The 22,816-nt window shown below is 42.7% G+C and overlaps 2 protein-coding genes across 3 annotated transcripts in view; one reads left to right on the forward strand and one right to left on the reverse strand.

Annotated features, from left to right (window-relative positions):
• Wb (wing blister) overlaps positions 1-22,816 on the forward strand; it is a 163,370-nt gene that overhangs the window by 98,707 nt on the left and 41,847 nt on the right. Inside the window, exon 1 of one of the 2 annotated variants that reach the window (XM_076801864.1) lies at positions 18,180-20,056. The exons of the other annotated variant lie outside the window; for it this stretch is intronic. Coding sequence (XP_076657979.1) covers positions 18,631-20,056 — 1,426 coding nt within the window. The 5' untranslated portion in view covers positions 18,180-18,630. Of the gene's footprint in view, positions 1-18,179; positions 20,057-22,816 lie in introns of those variants that run through there. 2 annotated transcript variants of the gene reach the window in all.
• LOC143362250 (uncharacterized) lies at positions 833-2,303 on the reverse strand. Its single transcript, XM_076802249.1, has 4 exons — positions 2,253-2,303; positions 1,274-1,699; positions 1,079-1,183; positions 833-952 (listed from the first exon to the last, which is right to left on the reverse strand). The coding sequence occupies exons 1-4, from the start codon at positions 2,301-2,303 to the stop codon at positions 833-835; spliced, it is 702 nt and encodes a 233-aa protein (XP_076658364.1).

Consider the following 22,816-nt stretch of genomic DNA (forward strand, 5'->3'; position numbering starts at 1 on the left):
ATTTCGCAAACTTTATTCGGATTCCCATTAATCGAAATAATTTCCGTCGAGGTCAATGCACTTCTTCATCAAGTGGCCCAATGCCTTTCTGGTAGAAATCTAACGATAATAATTCTTTGAATATTTTTCCATTCTAAGCCCATATAGGTGCTTGAAAAATGGTAATCAGTAGGTGACAGATCAGGCGAATAAGGAGGGTGGGGGAGAACTTCACCCTTCATCTCTGCTAATTTTTGTACAGTTTGTTTCGCAATATGTGGCCGAGTATTATCGTGAAGAAATAATATACTATTAACCCTTAGCACTCGAATGGCGACTGTGAGGCGCCACTAAAAATTGCTGTACCATTATTCAAAATATTTTTTACATTATTAACCCTTTGCACTCGGCGCTATTTTCATTCTAAAACTAAATTTTTCTCTTCCGTCTTAGAATATTTTCATTTTATTCATACGAAACTGATCCGATTTCCACATATAATATTCAAATGTTTAGTAATCTGTTAAATACAAATTTTGTAATGTAACAAATACATTGTAATATTTGTTGTCATTTCTTTGAAATAATGCCACAACAATTTCTAGTGGTGCTTTCAGAGTCACCACTCGAGTGCAAAAGGTTAAATTTGTTTGTATTTAATAAATCACTAAACACTTCAGTATTGTACGAGTAAATTGCACCATTTTCGTATGTATAACACGAAAAACAAAATTTATAGAAAGGAAATATTCTAGGTCGGAAGAAATGTTTCGTTTTGGGGTTAAAATAGCTTCGAGTGCAAAGGGTTAACGTCTAAATGAATGTCTATCAGAATTTATAGTATCACCATGTTTTAAAAATGAGTAACGTCCCTTTGCCGACCACCATACTGATACCAACGTTTTACGCGAATGAACGATCTACTAAAGGATGGCGTTGTGCAAGGAAAAAAGAAATACACTAATTCGTACAGCTACAAAATACTTTATTTACGTACCTTTTAAAATAAAAGATCGTGTCAAATACGAAAGCGATTTACATAAAACAGTAACAATTCTCACGCATGCTAACAGTCTTAAAATATTGCACTTTAAGTTACCAAATTTTCGTACATTTCTCGTAACTTCGTGCACAGTCCGGTAATACAATTTTCCTCCTTAGCGTCTCTTTGGCTTGGTGACGACACAAGGTCAATAAGAGTCCACTGCTCGATAGCGTCTCGCAACGTTTGTACAGTTGGAGATTCAGTCAATCAATTCTATTAATTTACATAGTAAATTCATCGCCGACACACGAATTCGTGTCTCCTTTTCATTATTATTGAACTGAATGCTCGATTGCACCACGTGCACACGTGGACTTCCTTTATGTGACCGATCATGTGCCTCCTATGGGGGATCTTGTGGAGGAAGAACTTCATGCAGTAGCTGCACTCGTAGACAGTCGGTTTCCGGAACTGGATGTTGTCCGTTTCGTTCTCCTGTTTCGGCATCTTCCGGTCCGACGTATTCGAATTTTTCGGTGCCAGGCCCAAATAGAACAGACATTCTAACGGTTGTTTCTTCGGCGGAGCGACTTTAGATATTTGCAGTTTGCCCTGCACCGGTGCCTTCGAAAAGTCGAATCTCTTCGATTTCTTTATCAGGAAACGCACCGCGATGCGCTCCCTCAATTCTTTCACTTCGTCGTTCTCCATGTCCTCCGACAAATTGGCCGGCTTCTGTAACATAATGAAAAACAGTTCGATTAGGCACGGGGACATTCAAAGTTTCCGCCAAGCGCAACGACAGAAAATGCTGCGTCGCTTATTCAAACAACAGAAATAATTTCATGAATTTATATATTGCCCGCGGTGTCCATTTTTGTTGACTTGCAAATTATTTCACGAATTGACTATACGCATCCAAGTAAAGAGACTGTATCATTGTCAACACAGTCAAATTATTTCATGCGTTTATATATAAGTTTTGTTGATTCTAAAATTATTGAACAAATTTATAATATTAATTGTTGCGAATGTCTTTGGTTTCTGTCCGTGCATGAAAAATTTAACCCCCGAAAGATCTTCAAACTCGAAAATTCAGATTTAAAATCAGTTTAAATTTTTCAACGCGTTCACTTCAAAAAGTATAGAAATAAATTTGTTCTATAGAAGTCGTCAGTAAATGGAACACGCGGAAAATTATGTAGCACAAAACTGTCAACATTTGAACACCGTTTGCTGTTTGAATATGTCACACTGAATTCTCACACTTTTCTGAAAAAATATTTACCTTGCTTGAACTAGCAGCACTCTTGTTTGCGTCTCCGGAACACTGAATCATTATGAAGATCAGTATAACAATTTCTTGTATCCGTACGGGAACTGACAGTTTGGTCGAAACTTAGGTGCTCGATCTAGGTTGTGTCACTTGTGGCAGTCACGGTCGGAATGATTGAAAGAAAATTCTGCATGCCCGCTCTTAAGGAAATTTTAGGTAACCGCGACAGTTTGCCAGTGCAATTAACCAATGGTGGGGGTCAGTCAGGCCCCGCACCCCCCACCCCTTACGGGCAGTAGGTTCAGGGGTTGGGGGTGCCCCAGCAGATGTCACAGGTACCCCCAGGTAATTGTTCCGTGAGATAATGAATTCCCTTTGGATTATTACCCCTGTTCTGACTTACGGTATATACCTGCGAAATTGACACTAGGTATACAGAACGTTCTAGTACGGACATAATTTCTGAATCTGTACTGAATGTTAGCTACACTAACATTGTATATAAATATCAAGAAAGATATAAATACAAGTTTATGTATCTAGTGGGGCATGTAAAATTGATTAAATTAACGTTCTACACATGATTCCGATTTAAAATTAAATATTTCCGTAAAAATTTTAATACAGTTAACACGTTGACCGCCATGTCACCCATATGTGGGTGACGGAATTATTTCTGCAGGTTTCTAAATGAATTTTTACATTAATATACTCGTCGTACCAAATTTGATTAGGATCTGTAAAATGCAAGAAAGTTGATAATGAAAATGAATAAATAAAATGGAAGTGAATTTACTTTGATTTTATGGCTTTTTGAGGTTTCTAGTATGTTAGTCGAAGTGTTAAGTAAGTGTCTTTAAATTAGCTCTTTTTAACACCAAATGGTGCAGTCCACTTTGCAAAATCAAAATATATTCTACTACATGAAAATAAGTATCCAAAACAATGGGAAAATAAATAGAAGAATAAATAAAGAATTTTATAAAGACTGCATTGAAAAGCTGCGAAGAAAGTAACCATGGAACGAAGCTTGCTATAATTTCTAATTATAATTTCAATAATTATTGGAAGGAGAGAATTTGTCAAATATTAGAAACAGGTCAATTGATTTACCTGGTAATTGATAATGACTAGACCGCAAAGCAAGAGATAGATTAAAACAATTTATGCGCTACAATGCACCGTTCCCAGATTATCAAAATTATTAAAGGAAGAAATTGTGTCATCGATGCAAGGAATTTTTATTCCGCATGAAAATCTGCAGTCAAGTTATCACAGACTGTTATTCGCTTCGATCGATCATCGGCGCCTGTGTGTAACGAACCGTCGTTGTTCGCCGAGCGTTCTATCTGCGGGCGAACATGATGCATCGATTACGATATTTGTTTCCGAGGGTATTACATTGTAATTAGATCGGCGCAACAGATAGCCGGGCAAACGGACCGGCGGCCGGCCGATCTTCGATGCATGCGCGAACGGAACGCAAATTCTGGTCCGGATAGATCTGTCTGTCTCGAATCAAATGTGAATTTCGATTCGCTATGTCGATAAGAAATTCGATATCCAAGGTCGTTCCTCGCGCTCCCATCAGCTGACACCGATCTCGGCCAACCTACCGCAAGACTGCGGTCGCTTTTTCGTAACGCTTCGCCGGATATCGTCGTAATCTTTTCACTGGATTAATTTCTCCTGTCGCCGGCGCAAAAATCGACGATCTTCTCTGCCGTTTTTCTCTGTCGAATCGCATGATACGCGAGCTTGTGTACCGTAACGCTGCAGAGGGAGGGGTGGTGGTCGGTGATTTCCGAAGCGGAGTCATTCACCGAGTTTTCACGGTGCGTACAATCTGCATGAGATACGAAGTTTAACGGTGGCCATTGCTACCAGATTAGGAGAATCAGGGGAAAAGTTACCCTCTCCCTCTGCCAATACTGGATTAGTCACCTGACAATGCGACACATGCACGACAGAGACAGCACGCGCCACGAGGCAGCACAGTGGGCAATTTGGACTAAATCGGATTCAAAATCAAAGAACTTTCGATAGAAATGAGGTAGAGCGATGAAATTTTGATTATTACCATCCAATCATTTCAACGAAGAAATTACTTCATTAGTTTTTGTCACAAAAATCTATCTTTTGCAAAATCCTGAGGTCGTAGACAAATTTTGAGACCAGATTTGAAATCAGCGTGAAAAAATCTATGGGAAATGATGTGTAGCATGTTAAAAAAAAATTTTTTCCGCGCGTGGTATTGGAAAAATTAAAATTTTCTTGAATTTGTGCGCGTTTAACGAATTTTCTCGAGGTTAAAAAACGTTCGTACCACACTCTCTCTATTTTTCCCATATTCTACAAAGTTACAGCTTTCATTTAAACAAAATTTCATCGCTCTACCTCATTCCTATCGAAAGTTCCTTGATTTTGAATCCGATTTTGTCCAAATTGCCCACTGTGGGCCGGGCCTTGGAGGAAGCGTGTGGGAATAGGGGAGGTAGAGGGGGAAATGCTAGAGTGGGGGACAAGTCTTAATCTGGCGACCTTGACTACTACACTACAGATCTCTATGCTAAATATTTCCTGCAACTAAATTTTCGTAACACTGTTTAAACTATACCTACTCATTTTAGTGATAAATGCATGAAATCCGGAGTCTAGTAATTACCTTGTTTAATAAAAATTGTTTGGATCAATTGCAAGAAGCAGAAGATAAATGCATAAAATCCGGAGTACAGTAATTACCTTGTTTACTCAAAATTGTTTGGATCAATTGCAAGAAGCAGAAGACAAAAATTTCTCTTTCTTTTAACGATCTTACTAAATTGAAAATAATGTATCGACTTGTCCTATGAATATTTTTACTGTTCCAAACTGGGCCAACTAGTTCTTGCCTGAAATGCATAAAATCCAGAGTATAGTAATTACCTTGTTTACCAAAAATTGTTTGGATCAATTGCAAAAAGCAGAAGACAAAAATTTCTCTTTTTCTTTTAACGATCTTAATTGTTGGAATTTATTTCATAAATGTAGAACAAAATCAATCTATTACTTCTTTAAAAGGTAGGATCGATTGAACCGGCTATTGACCTGTATATGCATACATTGTATCTTCAGTTAATATACATTGTATGTTGTCCCCGGCATGGGACCCTCGATCTTCAGTTGTTAATATTGGACTGTTGCTCCTCTGTTTCGATCTCTTGTGTTTTATTTCGTAACGTTTCTTTCGCTGTGTAAAGACGTGTCTCACAAAGTGCTTTTAGAGTTACCATTCTGATATAAATCTTATTTCGTATTTAATAATAGTGTGGTTTTCTTTAATACCCATACTCCCAATATTAATAAATTGAAAATAATGTATCGACGTCCTATGAAAATTTTTACTGTTCCAAACTGCGCCAACAGTTCTTGCCTGAAATGCATAAAATCCGGAGTATAGTAATTACCTTGTTCACTAAAAATTGTTTGGATCAATTGCAAGAAGCAGAAGACAAAATTTTCTCTCTCGTTCTTTTAACCAGTCAACTGTGTTTGACGAGTATACTCGTCATGAAGAAATGGCAATATTTTGTGTCATGACGAGTATACTCGTCAAAACAGCTATAATTCAAACGGCGGTTAATTTTTGCGACGCAACTTAGGTACACATTTTTCAAAGAGGTCGCAACAGCTAACTGGTTAACGATCTTACTAAATTGAAAATAATGTGTCGACTTGTCCTATGAATATTTTTACTGTTCCAAACTGCGCCAACTAGTTCTTGCCTGAAATGCATAAAATCCGGAATATAGTAATTACCTTGTTCACTAAAAATTGTTTGGATCAATTGCAAGAAGCAGAAGACAAAATTTTCTCTCTCGTTCTTTTAACCAGTCAACTGTGTTTGACGAGTATACTCGTCATGAAGAAATGGCAATATTTTGTGTCATGACGAGTATACTCGTCAAAACAGCTATAATTCAAACAGCGGTTAATTCTTGCGACGCAACTTAGGTACACATTTTTCAAAGAAGTCGCAACAGCTAACTGGTTAACGATCTTACTAAATTGAAAATAGTGTGTCGACTTGTCCTATGAATATTTTTACTGTTCCAAACTGGGCCAACTAGTTCTTGCCTGAAATGCATAAAATCCGGAGTGTAGTAGTTGCCTTGTACACTAAAAATTGTTTGGATCAATTGGAAGAAGCAGAAGACAAAAATTTCTCTTTCTGTTGGAATTTATTTCATAAATGTAGAACAAAATCAATCTATTATTTCTTTAAAAGGTAGGATCGATTGAAGCGGCTATTGACCTGTATATGCATACATTGTATCTTCAGTTAATATACATTGTATGTTGTCCCCGGCATGGGACCCTCGATCTTCAGTTGTTAATATTGGACTGTTGCTCCTCTGTTTCGATCTCTTGTGTTTCATTCGTAACGTTTCTTTCGCTGTGTAAAGACGTGTCTCACAACGTGCTTTTAGAGTTACCATTCTGATATAAATCTTATTTCGTATTTAATAATAGTGTGGTTTTCTTTAATACCCATACTCCCAATATTAATAAATTGAAAATAATGTATCGACGTCCTATGAATATGTTTACCGTTCCAAACTGCGCCAACAGTTCTTGCCTGAAATGCATAAAATCCGCAGTCTAGTAATTACCTTGTCCACTAAAAATTGTTTGGATCAATTGCAAGAAGCAGAAGACAAAACTTTCTTTTTCTTTTAACGATCTTACTAAATTGAAAATAATGTATCGACTTGTCCTATGAATATTTTTACTGTTCCAAACTGGGCCAACTAGTTCTTGCCTGAAATGCATAAAATCCGCATTCTAACGATGTGTCTCGGGAGGTTTTCAGATTTTTTCGAGATTGTTTCCCGGTAATTTTTCTTGGAAAAATCGGGCGTTCGATGCGTAACGACTTAATACGAAGCAGCTGAGCAAACATTGATCGATCGGCATTGAAAAAAAAGTCGGAAGACAGCCGGTCGCAGGTACGACGGACAAGTTCGAAGGCCCCGGGGCGATATCCGGCGAGAGGTTTTCCGTCTGCGTCCGCCGCGGTGGACGATCTAGGAATGCGGCACGCGAAGCCAGTACTATTAAGCGCGTAGAAGGCAATGGCGGATCTCGTAGATCCTCTCCACGGCAATCACCACCTGGGTGGTCCGATGTTGATCGCCACGGGCCATCTCGTCCAACTCCCTCGTGCGCTCGTATTAAGTCATTTTCCCGCATGATCGTCTGCTCGACGCACCGCCATCCTTTGTCAATCGGTCCCCGGAAGGTCACCGTCGTTCTGCCGAACCTATCCCCGAGGTAGACGCGAGCCACGCGTGATTTGTCAGTGGTCCCTGACTCGACCATGCTCCATTTTGTTCGACCGACGCTGCAACGGGCAACTCACACCGAAAGATCAACAGGAATCACAGTAACGCCTCGATACTTGTGAACATTCCGGGACCAAAATGTCGCCTAGTGTAGACAGTATCCTTTCGCAGCCAGCGTTGGACGTAGAAAAAGGATAGCCATCATAGCCATAACCATAGACGCCAGTTTATCGGTGAGACAATATTTATCCGGCGAGAAAACACTTTCGTTTTTAATTATATTTCTAGGAAACTGATATGGTTATATCCGTGACAAATTTCTGATTAAAACGACTCCAAACACGACAGAATTTGGATCACTCGGTCAATTTGCGATACGGCGAAACCTCGATTATCCGAACTAACCGGTAGATCACGAGCGACCGGTTTAGACTTGTATGCAAAATAAAAATTATCTGCGTCAACTGCGAGACATAGAATCTACCTAGACATCAATTTCTTTCGTTAATGATTGTCATCGGATAAATCTAATACGACAGCATTTTTCCATTCTCTGAATATATTTTCTATTTCGCATTTGATCTTCGCAGTTTTGCCACGAGCGCACTAGACCGCGCACTGATAGACTGTGAAATAATGCCCTGACAGAGCGCACGATCGTGCACAACAAGGGAGAACGTTCCCCATAGCGAAGCTATAGCCGAGATCCAGACGAAGATAAGGGATATCGCGTTTCAGTGAGAAGCGGAGGCGAGTAAAAATACAAAATGAATTATTATATTTCAATTATAGATCATTACGGTCGGCGAGGGTTTGCGAGATTAGGAAATTCCGGCGTGGTCGGGACGCGCACAGGCACGTAAATCCCCCGCGGTGTCACTGGGGGGCACGGGTGCACCAGACGAGCCGTAATAGAGGGAAATTTGTGCTTTTAGAGGCGCATAATGAAAAAGCAGGGCCGCGCGTAATAAGAATCCACGTGTCGGAAAGATGGTCTCGACGGCTCGTTAACGCGTGGAAAGAGACAGACACGGCGCACTTATAGAAACCGGACCTTAGAATCACTACCGCTATTCTTGATCGCTTCATCGCCACGAGCTCCGCCCGAACGGAGGCTGCGGCGCAGGCTCCATTTTGCGGAACACTGTTTTTACCAAATTTTGATAATCTCGCCTCGGTTGTGCAGGGTATAACAAAAACGATCTCACAGTGAATCGGTATATACCTCTTTTTATTAAATTATTACTTTAATTATTCCAGTCAATTTAGAAAATTCCTTATCGTAATCATACAGTCTCTTGCATTTGAATACACTAAATTCTCGATATATGTCAACAACACGGATCTGGCCAGCGTCATGTATCGTCCAGGAGACATATCCGAGCCGAGTTATGTTTACCGAGGCCTCTCGAGCTTCGCGGCCCTTTATGAGATACACCCCGCGGTAGTGGGGATAATTCCGCGACGTTTATCATCCAGGCCTCGGCGACATATATAGAGAAATCACTGTAATGAGTTTGAAGAAGCTTCTTTCTCTAAAAATTTGAGTTTCCTCGAATCTCACCTTTCAGAAATGTGAATCGTATGCAATAGTTTTGCAAATTTGCAACTGCAAGGATACAAAGCGACGCGTTCGCTAACTGTGTCTGCGGGGATCTGAATTGGAAAGCGGCGAGAACGTTGACACTCCCAGCGCGCGTAAGAAAGCGCCGCGATTTTATGGGATATTCATGGTGACACAGGTGACCCGGCTACGTGACGATGAGTATCAAGATGGCGCGGCGGGTTCTGCAACATAATGGATAGGCCGCGTGGGCATGGCCAGTTTTATAGAGCCCACACGTCCGGAATACGAAATCCTCGCCGCGTTCTATGTACTTCCGTGATGAGATCACTCGCCTCCTTTTTCCACCAGCCGCCCGTTCGGCGATCCGTTCGCGGACGCCCGCCGGTGAATTACGATCGACGACGTTCGTGACTAGATCCTAGGGAACCATTAAGGTCCCCGGATGACACTAAAGATCCTGCCGCGAGAGGTTTACACTTCCGCTAAACTGCTCGAGGACAGGTGTCAACGGGGAAGTAATTCGTACTTTCTGTTATTCCTTCGGGACTCCCTTTGAAGTTGCCGCGGTATCGGCACTCTTATTTCATTATCTCGAGCCGTGCGCGCAAACCTGGATTTTATTAACTTGTGGACTCGGCGACAATGGGAGCGGAAACGAATTTGTTTCACCTATCAATTTACGGTGTACGCACCTTCGAACGGTTGAAAAATGAGGGAAATTCGACAATTTATTATATCTAAAATTGCATTTTAATAGTTTAAACTAGAAGGACGTGGCAGTCGCTTCCCCAAAGTTAGGTCTCGATTAAACTAGGCAAAAATAGTATGAAAAATGTTGTTGCAAAATTTTATCCAAACTGGTCCAGCAGTCTTTTGAGAAATATACGTTTCCCATGCTGACAATTGCAAGTTTGAAAAGATCAAAAATAACTTCATAGAATCTGCGATTTAGACATATTAGAAACCACATAATTGCTGCGATATTAATTTCAATTACGTATTGAACTGAAACCTAATTCAGAGAGTACAGTTACTTAACGTTTAATATATTGAAAGTATGTTCTCTCATTTTACTAATTTAAGCAGTCGATAAACACCCGATAGACATCGTGTGATTTTATTTGATCCAAATATTTTTTTGTTAATTACATGGAATGCATAGAACGCATACGAAGTGCATTGGAAAGGATCGAGTTCGCTTTAATTATAGATTTCAAGCTTCTCTCTCTCTCTCTCTCTCTCTCTCTCTCTCTCCCAGATGTTTAAAAGAGACTCTAACTACGCGGCGAATATCGTAATATTTTTACGCGCGACAAATTAGTGCCCATTCGTGTAATTAAAGTTCGTTCCGGTAATTATGTGGTTCCGTGTCCAGTCGTGTCATTAATAAGCCTATTGATAAATACGGCAGACGAGCGTACATATGTGTACGTCTTGTGCTCTTTGCCGACGCCCACGTGAATCTGCATTCCCGTTGCGCCACGCCGATAATGCAAGTAATTACTCCCGCCGTGCTACGGGAGTTATTAACCGTCGCGTCGTTTGCATAAATTCGTGATCGCCGATTCCGTCTTTTGTGTGTCTCGAGATGAATTTATTATTATCCCGGAGTATCGAGTAACGATTACTTCTGGGCGACTCGGATAAAGGATCGCGTGGGAATGCAGTGGAAATGCACTTCGCAAGAATGCACAAAAATGCACAAAAATTCGTAGCGTGTTTGCGAGTAACATATTTCATCAGGGATCGAAATAAACGATCTTTCGTTTCGAAAACGAGAATAAAGTAGGAATTATTTGATATCGTAAGACTACTATTCGTTGAATAGCATTTAGTATTTGCTGCAATAATCAAAAACCGTCTGTCCTTGTTGCAGACTTGATTCCTGTACTTATATTTTATAACTTCTGTTCAAACTATCAACTATTTTTATCTAGTCTCTTAGGAACCTGTACTGTAAGGACATTTTTTAAATAAATTGCTGTGCTTCATTTTTTAAACGGAATTGATTAAAAACTGTTGTAACTTGGTCGCTGCATTTTATTCTAGAATCGTCGGAATACGAGCAGAAAATGGCTGCCCTTGTGTTGAAAAAGCGAAGTAGATCCGTGATCGTAGATCGTTAATGGAAATAATGGAGCACGCGGGTTCCTTTTGGCAAGAAGTGCTCCAATCAGTGATGTTGATACAAAGTAGGATCACTCGAATAAAACACGAGGTTTCTAGGTACACAGGTATTTGCAGATGTCGTAACATGACGCTAGTTAGCGGTAACTCGAAGCGAAGAGAAAACGGTGTTTACCCTGAGCAAGCTAACCTCTGCGACATCGAAAATAAAGTGTCTCGACACGCCAAAGCTAGACTGATACAGACATACCAGTGCTCGTTATAGTGATCGTTAGACTATGTATATCTTTACGCAAAATAAAAATTGTCTTCGTCAATTGCGAGACACGGGTATCAAATAAAAATACATTTCTAATTCTATGAACTTTAAAATGCCCATAAAAGTATTTTAAAATTTTTCTGAAGTTCTAACTTCTGTATATTCGAGGCATTTCATTTTTCTCATAAATGCATAGAATCACAATGATCATTATAACGCGTGAAATTGACCTCGGGTTAGCCAGAGTCAGCACTAAAACCTTCATTGTTTAATCGGTACTCGAATTAACCGGTTTCTTGGACGAAAATTTAATAATTTCTTGCGAAAATTGTTGATCACAGTACAATAATTAATCCGAACGACTGCAATCTAAAGTGAATGAACTGTACGAATGGTTACAGACGTTGGGAGGATACACTTATCTATGATGACGTTTCTAATTGTTCTTTATCTCTCACTGTTTCAATAAAAAGGTTCACAATGAGTCTGAGTCAACACGGTGAAAAGAACGTGGCGCTATCAGTTTTTCAAAATGAAAACACGCTGCACTAAATGTATACTAACGTTGGTATAATTTCTCAATTATAGAATACGTTATCCACTCCAACGTCATCCATTTTACAATTCGCTGAAACATTCTGATTGGTCGTGACTGCGGCACGATTAATCGTCGATGCCGCGTCTCTGGGAATCGCACAAACTTACGAGTGACAATTATTAATAACTTAAGACGAGGCGAGTCGATCACAAAAGTTACTTTCGTTGCGTTAACCCTTTGCACTCGGCGCTATTTTCATTCTAAAACTAAATTTTTCTTCCGTCTTGGAATATTTTCATTTTATTCATACGAAACTAATCCGATTACCACATATAATAATTAAATGTTTAGTGATCTATTAGATAGAAATTTTGTAATATTTTTTGTAATTTCTTTGAAATAATGCCACAATAATTTCTAGTGGTGCATCAGAGTCACCACTCGAGTGCAAAGGGTTAATAACTTAGATCGCATCTTCCCCAATTTCGACGACGTTTAATTGGCCGTCGCGAGTGACGATTAAACTGCAAAAAGAAATAATAAAAAAAAAAAGAACCGAGGAAGGGAGAAGATCGAGTAAATTTTTCGTTCGGAGGTAAACAGTAATTTATATTTTCTCGTTAGCAGCGTGTAACGTCTTATTAGCGACCTTGTATCGCGTTATTACCGGAAGTCTTCCAGCAATTTCAACAGTGTATCTCCGCACTTTGTATCTGTTTAATAACAGGGTGCAACGTTGACAAGTTATATTCCCGCACGCATCATGTCCTTCAGCGTTGCACTCGTAACGAACTAATAAACGCACTTCGGGCAGCATATACAGTTCGTTAATAATTATCCAATCTTGCCGTTCTCGTGGTGGCCAGACAGCGTGACGATATTGTCCGAGCACCTTGTATTTCCGCGAAGGTGCACGGGACCACCTGCCATAAGTTCATAAAGCTCGGCCTGTGATACACCCACACCCGATCGAACGATCCTCGCACTGCATTCAATTAACTGGGAAGTGCGGCGGCTTTGCGTCGACCACTTGTTACCGATCCATTCGTTAGAAACCTACGTATAGTCACAGGTGACGTGGATAACATTCCTCTAAAAAAAAAGTCCATTTTTCTCTGTATTAAAAACAATGGAATATCGTCCGAGCCATTGAAAACGCCAATTGAATTTTTACCAATAACATTTGATAACATTTACAGGCTATTTACAGGAAAAAATTCGAATTGAGTCCAGTCGATTGCTTCTCATCGAAAAATGTGACTGCGTCGAACTGCATAGTGCATAACAATTTTTATCGTACAAGATATGGTGGGGGGAAATTTTGAGTTGAGTCAAGTTTCGTCTTTGAACTGAAAACGTGTATTTTGTAGGAAAATTGCAAATTCACCCTTTTGCGAATCAAATAATTGTAATAATTATGGTAATCTGTAAGAGGAATAGCTGCAACAGAATAATTTATAATACCCACTGAGTGTCCACTAATTGCCACGAAGAGCAGCAGGAGAACCATAAATATTTTATGTTGGCTCAGTTGTAGGCAATAAAATGTTGAATTTAGCAGCAATAAATTTTAATTGATCAAAATAATATCAGGGAACAGAGTAGGAAAAGAGTTGATTTGCAGACGGGTGAATTCGGAGTACACACAGAAGTTATTGCATAATGTAGAAGAATGATAAGTTTTCGCTGTTGGTCGAGGTGATCGCGAGTTTTCCCGTGGCGAGAGGTCACGGGATATCGACCGTCAGCCGATATCCTCTCCGAGGAACTGCCGTTAATTGCCTGAGCACGAATCCCGCTCGGATTTCGCTTCCGGCATCTAGACGGGGAAGAATTTCAGCTGAGGATACTGGCCGGAATGCGATGCGACTGGTAGGAGATTCTGCTGCTTAGGGCAGATGGAAAATCCGCGTGCCAACCGTTCACCGATACCCCCTTGTCCCCCGTGCCACGATAAACGTTTATCGAGGGCTAATTAGTAATGAATCCGCGAGCATCCTATGGTCTATCGAAAGCCAACGACATGTGCTCGAATCCATTAAAACTATTCCGAGAAAGAAAAATAATATTTGCAAGCAACTGATCTTTCGATCACTATCTCTCGATGACTGTACTTTAACCCCTTGACGTGCAAAGACAAGTCTTCCACACGTCATCCGTTTCTTACGACGTCGTACACATTGGAAGTGAATTATTGTTTAATATCAACAGCAAATATGTTTCGAATCTATGTGAAATTAATCAGCTTACACAAACAATATTATTATTTGATTTAATTCGTATGTCAAGGGATTAGCCCTTCGATGGTGGGGGCCCGGGTCTGTCTTGACCCAAACAATCAAAATCGACATTTAATCTCCCAGTTTCTGCTGATTACATTGACTCGAGCGCTGCTAAATTAGAAATGATTACAGAGCAACAGAAATGATTAGAGCTACGATACGAAAACTATATTTGCAGCGTTGCTGGATGTGCATTCGCAATTTCCAAACTTCATGCTTCACAAGAGAACAATAACAATTCAGTATAGCAAGATTAAATATGAATTAAATACTAGGTCGACGCGTGCGAATATTTTGATTAAAAATTATGTTAATCGTTCACACGATCACGAGACGACTCTGATATTGTAAAATCTCTGGGTTGTGTCACAAAGAGCAACGATTAGACGTTCAGCCTGCACGTTTGTCCTTGCAATAGTTGGCACGCACGCGTCATCTTATCTAATATTCATTTACCAAACAATTGATAACGATGCGTGGCAGGAATGCCCGTAACCTACTTTCATACTATCAATACTGTTTGAACAAAACGTTCGCTTAGAATACCAGCGTCCCTCGCGGCGAGATGAATTAGCAAAAGTTCCTGTGCGAATAGAGTGCTGCATCATGAGGATCATTATGCCGACAGTGGCCTTACAAAAGTAAAGTCCACGTTGAACAAAGTTCAGAATCCTCGATCAGAATTTCGAATCCGCACGCGCACCGAGCGAGTGATTGGCCCTCGACTATTGCTGTTAGGGTGCGTGTCCACTTGAGAGTAAAACTGTAGCGAGAGACAAATTCGTCAGTGTTCTATTTCGCACGAAAAATGCGCGTTTCTTTTGCGCAAAATAAAACAGAGACGAATTTTACTCTGGAGATTAACTCGCTACAGTTTTACTCTCAAGTGGACACGCACCCTTATAGTCTTCGGGCCTCGGCTAATTCCACATTTTGGATCAAAGTTTTATTTCAAAATTCGAATGAAGTCACTGAGCGAGCGTCTCGCAAAAACAAAGTGCACGTTGAACAAAGTTCAGAATCCTCGATCAGAATTTCGATACTGCACGCGCACCGAGCGAGTGATTGGCCCTCGACTATTGCTGTTAGGGCGCGTGTCCACTTGAGAGTAAAACTCTCGCGAGAGACAAATTCGTCAGTGTTTTATTTCGCACGAAAAATGCGCGTTTCTTTTGCGCAAAATAAAACAAAGACGAATTTTACTCTGGAGATTAACTCGCTACAGTTTTACTCTCAAGTGGACACGCACCCTTATAGTCTTCGGGCCACGGCTAATTCCACATTTTGGATCAAAGTTTTATTTCAAAATTCGAATGAAGTCACTGAGCGAGCGTCTCGCAAAAACAAAGTGCACGTTGAACAAAGTTTAGAATCCTCGATCAGAATTTCGATACTGCACGCGCACCGAGCGAGTGATTGGCCCTCGACTATTGCTGTTAGGGCGCGTGTCCACTTGAGAGTAAAACTGACGCGAGAGACAAATTCGTCAGTGTTCTATTTCGCACGAAAAATGCGTGTTTCTTTTGCGCAAAATAAAACAGAGACGAATTTTACTCTGGAGATTAACTCGCTACAGTTTTACTCTCAAGTGGACACGCACCCTTACAGTCTTCGTGCCACGGCTAATTCCACATTTTGGATCAAAGTTTTATTTCAAAATTCGAATGTAGTCACTAGCGCAGCAAAGTCAGCATTGAACAAAGTCTGCCGACCATAGTCCCCGGTGCCTAAATTCCACGCGCAGCGGCCAGGTGACTATCGGGACCGGCGCGTGGTGCAGCAAGGATCTCGAAAACGGGAGCAGTGCAGCGTTATAGTGGTTGGTCGACGGCTAGCGTTGCACACCCACGTGCACCGCGCTGTTCGCGTCGCGGCGCGGCGGCCGCGGAGGAGATTCGGGTTTCCCGTGGGAAGGAGGAGGAAGCGAGCCACGTACGAAGAAGAAGAGGACGAGAGGAGAGGGCAAAGGCAGAGCTAATGGTAATGGTAGCAAGCCAGTGTCTCTCGGGCCGTCGTCGAAGCCGTACATATTCGCCAGAGATCGTGGACCACGTGTGCGCTCGGTTTTTCTGCGACTTCTTCCCGCGATATCTTCGTCGAATCGAGTCGCGTCTCGATTGGATACACGCAAACCTGGCCAGGAATCGATGGTTCGTCGATCCTCCGGGCCTCGATCTCCCCCCCCCCTCTCCTCTCTGTCTCTCTCTCTCTCAGTCTCTACGTTCGCGACTCGGTTCTTTTATCGATCTCGACGTGCTCGCGGACCCGATGAATCTTTCATCCCGGTCCTCTCGTTAAGGTGTCGACGAATTTCCGGCTCGCCTTAATGCCCGGTCCACGCGAAAATCGCGACAGTCCTCGTGGGGAATGCGGGCAAGAAGCCTGGAACGAGATTTCGTAGATCCGCAACCTCCTTTCTCGGCGATCGTAAAAAGTAATTTACGATTCGCCGCGACGCGACGCGAGCCTGCCTCTTATCGTGCGCGCGTCGAATTAATCCGACGTCGGATGACTGTGAAGAGTTCTACGCCGGCTCGGCGAGTCTAGAAACCACCGTTCCGAAGAGAGTGCACCGGGCTCCGAGTGATAGTTGCGATACCGAAATGCAAAAAGTGATGCTGTTCCGCGAAGTGCCGAACCGCCGGTGAAACGATCCGCGCCGACGTTTCGGCGATCGAGCGGAGATCGCGAGAGCCGAGTCGGTTTTTGCGAACGCTGTTCACCGGGCTGCGAATAGAGGCTTCTTCTTGGAACGTTGAACGATCCCGATAAAAATCTAGTTTCGATCCTGACGAATGATCGAGAGGGACTCGAGATTCTGTTAGCGTCGATCGGGTTCTGAGTAGTGTTCGACGGTTGGAAATTGTTGAACGGGTAGTTTCGATGTAGTCGAATCTAGAAGAACTGAACCTTGAAGAGCCGAAGATTCTGGTTCGAGGATAATGAGATCTTTCGAGCGAGTTCCGTTTCGATCGCGGAAACGCTGATTAGCTGGGAGCTCATCCAGGATATCGCGAAGTAGCACGAGTTCGCAGTGCGTAAAATTGTGTAGTCGCAAGGCTGTCTGTCTCAACGACACCAGTTCCGAGTGTTGTAAATGATAAACAGTCTGTAAATGATTATTGAGCGAACTGCGTGCATGGGAAATTAGTCGGACTAATAGCAAACGTGTTGATTTCAGTTTTAAAGGATCGATTTTTGCTAAATATCGAAAGGTCCAATCTCATTAATTCATTGCCCTTTAAGGTTAGTCGAACTGGTAGCGTTCAATAGTCCCTTCTGTCTCTGAACAATTCAACTTCGAAGGGACGATTTCAACTAAAAATCGAAAGGTCGAATTCCATCGACTTATCGGAAGAATGTCAAGATCGAAATCTCCGAATGGTGATATCCCTCGTTCATTAAGTTCTGGTGCATCTTGGAACAATTTTTCAATCAAGAAGATTTACTGAAACCGCTTCCAGTAAAACTCAAGATAATCCTCCTTCGTGCGATTTCACTTAAAAACCAGTTATATTACGTCAAGAAATCGCGAGATCCTCAAGATCCGAGTGGCCGGACGATTCAACACTTGTTCTACGTGTTCTACAAGATCCTGAGACAATATTACAAGCGGAAAGGCTATCGCTGATGTAACCGATAGCAGCTAATCGTCCAAGCGGCCTCTGTTCGAACGATTAAAATCAAAATCTTCATATATTTCATTAAACGAACCAAGATCCTCCAGATACAATCTTTACTGTACTAAATAGTCCCTGTTTAAACAATTCCAATTAAAGATCAATTGCACCCTCAAGTTCCATGTCTTGCAGTGTATCGCAACCATTGTTGTCTTCTACAAAATTCAGAAACAGCGCTGCAAGAACAATGTCTGTCCACATGTGTTAAATAATCCCCCTCGGACCAACTGAGCCACCACCAGAACGATACAAATTAAAAATCTGTCCGGCCTAATCATCGAATGATCTCCAACTGGTGGAGACATCGCGCGAGTCCGGCTACACCCCAGAAGTGTTGCGTCCCGACCCTGAAGACCGTCGCGGGGACAACCGGTGCTGCCAAACCTGCTAAGTAGTCGCATCTACGAACGATATAAATTGACAATCGCTCCTGCTCGACCGAGCCGGCATCCTGAAGAGCGAAGTCTCCAAATGGTGGAGTTATCGCGCGGGTCCCGCTAGATCCCGGAAGCGTTCGGTTGGACGGCGGAATAGTGGATCCGCGGGTAGATGACAGCGGGATGATAGTCGGCTGGATGAGCGAGGCAGCGTTTCCTGTGAGCATGGGGTAGAGATGAACCTGGGAAGGTCAATCTGGACCCGGGGCGTGCTGGCCCTCGGAGTAGGGGCCTTGTTCCTGCTGGGCTGGAGGATCGAGCTGGACGGCGACGAGTCGTCTGGCTCCGCGTCGACGCGCATCAGCGACCTGGGGATCGATGCGATCTCCGTCCCGGTGGATCGCGAGAGCCGCTCCCCGGACGACGGACCAATTACGGGCAGCGACCAGGTCACGTGGCCCGGGGACAAGAGAGCCGGGACAGGTCCGGAGACAGGTCCCCGAACAGCACGGCGATCGAAGCGGGGAAACGATCTCCGGGACGAGCGAGCCGAAGACGAATTTTTCAATGAGGACAACGCCGAGGATGCTCGGCGAACGCTGAATGACTCGAGGCACGGTGAAAGGAGTGACGCGAAACAGAATTTCTCGCTGCCAGTGAATGGGCCATCTATGAATGAAGCCAAGACCAGTCCGACGCGAAACTACTCCCACGTGGATCCCCGGTTTTCGGACAGTGAAAGTGAACAGGACCAAACCGGCCATCTGGAGGGGAGCTATCTGCCTGCCTACGCTGATGAAGTTCCGGAAGATGGGCCACGCGACGACAACGAGAAGCTACCAGCAACAACAGGGTCGCCCAACGATCCAGGCGCGACGGAGCCGAAGAACGACGAGCTGCCAGAGCTGACAGGGTCGAACGATCACCACAGACAATCAGATTTAGATACTGAAACACCTAGCCAGGTGGAGGACAGACCATCCCTCCGACTCCAAAACAATTTCAATCCCGGGAGAAGAGAAGACGATGGATCCTCCCTTTTCAGCCATGAAAAAGGGACTACCTCGGGAGAGGGTTTTAACAGAGACGAAGAATTTCTAAAAAAGTTTGTCGAAAAAAGGGGACAGCCTTTTCCCCCAGACAACCAGCCAGCTCAATCTCGTAGGAATTATAATGATCACGGTAGCGAACGGTTGGAGAACCCTGTAGAAAATGTAGCGATCACGTCAAAGGACCACGAAGGGGTCAGAGCGGTTAGGTCACAAGTGTCGGCAGCACCGGGCAGTAAAAACGCAGTGACGTCAGCGAAAGGACGATTTTATTCGCGGAATGCCTCCCCGAGCATTCGAGGAATGAGCGGCGCGGGACGTGCGATGGAAGCGAGATCGATCGATCGGAGATCGTGGTTGTTCTCCGACGGGGGGACCGGCGTTCGTCGAAAGAGATACACGAATTATTATTCGCCGCAGTCCGTCATCCCCATGGCGTACGTTCACATACAACCCGCGTATCCGGTACCACCGCCTCCACCCGCGAACCGGAAGTGCGTTCGGTGCATGGTCGTGTACAAGCCTTGTCCTCCGCATCCGAGGACGCCGCCGATGATCACGCTTCAGAATAGGTATCAGGACGTTGCCATGAAGTGGCACGGACTCAAATACGGTGAGTCGATCCGCAATTATGTAGATCGTCCTGCGATTATTACGAGTTAACGATAGTTGCACATTCTTATGATACGTCAGTCATTCTTATCATTTTTATGATACGAAATTTTTGTTTCACCTTGGCACTCAAGAACATTAACACTAGAACTACCGAGTAATAAATACAACTGCTGAATATTGCTTTGTAATCATGACAAGACCACATCTATTTAAACCTAATTCCATTTTTATTCCAAGATGTGCTTTAATGAAAAAGTTCATTCAGAAAATTCTGATGAGAACATTTTTCTAATTTCAGTAATTGTGAAAGAAAAATTCAGGAACCAGTCATTTTGACTGGTTCGGTAGTTCTAGTGTTAATTCTGTGATTCAATTCTTAGTTCTGGGATTATTATTCTTCGGAGATAAAAGGAGCGTAGTTTTTCCTTTCTGTGCACTGTCCTTTTTTTTTCCTGTAGCAATATAACCTCTTAAGCACTGTGCACCACTATGGTGGCTTCCGTGGAAAGCATCGGTTTGAACGGTAAAGCCACTATAGTGGCTTTTGTGCCATACGCGGCCAGGCGCGCCGTACCTGGGAGATGGAGTTGCGGACGAAACGTACAAAAGACAATAAATAATTTTTCGAGAATTTTTGACCCAAGAAAGATAGTCCTAATTTAAAGTTTTCCAACCTATGGACCATTCCCCCTTCCCTGGGAGTGCTAGGGTCGATAGCTTCGTCACGAATGACGGTAATCGATTTTGTTTACCGTCTGTAAATGATTGATCTCGAACGTTCGTTTCGCGTTTGAATGCAATCGGAGGAATCGCGTGCATTATTCGAGGGACTCGGTGGACAGGATTCAGCCGCGCTTTTTCCTACGTTCGACGGCTCGCGAAATTCGCCGAGCGTATAAAACACCGGCGAGGCATCCCCCAACGTTGATTGCAATTTATGGCCGAGTGGTTTGCTCCTAGAAAAACCGCGTCGACGAAACATCGCGCGGTTAATGAGCCGCGTCCGAGGCTCCTCAACTTCTCCGCGGAGGTCGGAGGTCGAATCTTCGGACGACCTAACGTGACAAGGTAGCCGCTCGCGGTTGATATACTGACTACGTAGTTTCGAGCGAGGTACCTTGCCAAAACAAAATAAAATAACCCAACGATAGGTCTCCGCTGCGAGTCTGTATGCAAAATAAACATATTTTCCGCGTCAATTTCAAGGTGCAGGAGCTAAAGAAAAATGTCTGCCTTTCGTTAATCATTCTAATGTGTTGGAAATAATGCATTGTAATTTATACTAATGCATACATACAGGGTGTCCTGTTTGAAGATTCGCACGCAGATATTTTCCAAACTATAGCTCGTTGTAAAAAATATTTTAGATAAAATTTAGTCGAGTTTATGGGAGGAAGGATGTCTGTGATGGTGGTCACAAATCTTCTCTAGGTGCTTCCGAAATTTTCCTGAACATTGTCATTTTCCAAGGTCATTCAGGGTTGCAAACAGAAATGTTTATATCTCGGAAACGGTTGACCTTTCGACCAATGTTTAGTACGGCTTTTTTACTCGGCACAGTGTATTCTATATACCATATAAATATTGAATAGTTTTTTTTATTAACACCCTGTATATTTCTAAGGGGCATACGCGGGTCGAGTAACGTATGAAAATAACAAAATTTGCATAAAGATCCGCAATCTAGTCATCGGTAATATCTGTTTTTGCATTTCGAACCGTAACAAGTCTTTCCACGAAAGCAACACCGATTTCTTATGGCTTCTGCGTGGCCGCTGTGCGCGCGACCTCCGCGAAGCTAATTAGATCACTCCGGCCGGAGATAATAATTACGTTTCAATTTCTCGGGGCGTTCGATCCGACGTGCGATATAAATTCTGCTGAATAATTCAGAGCGGGCGAAAGTGTGTGCGTGCGTCTATGCCCTCCTCTTTTTCGCGAAAATACCTGCACACCGCGCCCGACGCTGAACTTTCGATGGCAATCGCCATTTTTATATGATCCGACTCGGAAATTTAATGGACACAGTCTGATAGGGTTTGCCACCGATTAAAAGTCTCTGCTACGGCGGAGCAAGATTTACGTCGGCGCTCCCCTCGGACGAGTATTTTCACGCACGATCACGGACGATCGCGTTCGACCCGATTATGCTACACGTTCTTGTGATTGATACCGGCCATTAACCGCGTGCGTGACGTAATTAATGGGAATCCACCGTGGCGTACGCGGCACGGTGAAAAAAACTCCGCGAGTAATGATACCGCGTAAAAATGCTTTTAATAACGGCGACGTTGGAGGTTGTGTCACGAGCATAGGCAAATCGGCCAATTAGATAACGTCGTGCACCGGCGTTTTCTGGTATAATGAATTCGTTAGGAAACGGTTATGCGATTATTTCGGTACATAATTCAGCCCCTCGTACGTCGAGGGGTTGCGTACGAATTTTCGGAATTGAATTAGCTCGAAGATGCCACTCAGTTTAATTGATAATTCAGGGATCTGAAAGTAGAAGTTTCACTCTTTGAAATGAGCTCGCGTATTTATGTTACAATTTTTTCTGGGGATTTTATGCATTCGATGAAAACGAGAAGACGCGATTTAAAACGGTAAGGGGATTAGAAGAATGTAGAGATTTTACCGTATTGTTTTCAGCCGATTGAATACGATAAAAAGGGAAAATAATTTTCTGTTTTACTCCAGTTTGTCGCAGTTCAGGTGGAAAATTTTTATTTAGCATGAAGATCCTACTAAGGGGTTT

The sequence above is a fragment of the Halictus rubicundus genome, chromosome 16 (assembly GCF_050948215.1).
Source record: "Halictus rubicundus isolate RS-2024b chromosome 16, iyHalRubi1_principal, whole genome shotgun sequence".
NCBI lineage: Eukaryota > Metazoa > Arthropoda > Insecta > Hymenoptera > Halictidae > Halictus > Halictus rubicundus.

Bases quoted from the DNA above. Each gene is read 5' to 3' on its own strand.
- LOC143362250 (XM_076802249.1), bottom strand. From the start codon at position 2,303: ATGATTCAGTGTTCCGGAGACGCAAACAAGAGTGCTGCTAGTTCAAGC. The intron at 1,700-2,252 runs GTAAATATTTTT...ATTATGTTACAG, and splicing joins GTGCTGCTAGTTCAAGCAAG to AAGCCGGCCAATTTGTCGGA. The intron at 953-1,078 runs GTAACTTAAAGT...AGTATTTTGTAG, and splicing joins GAGAAATGTACGAAAATTTG to CTGTACGAATTAGTGTATTT.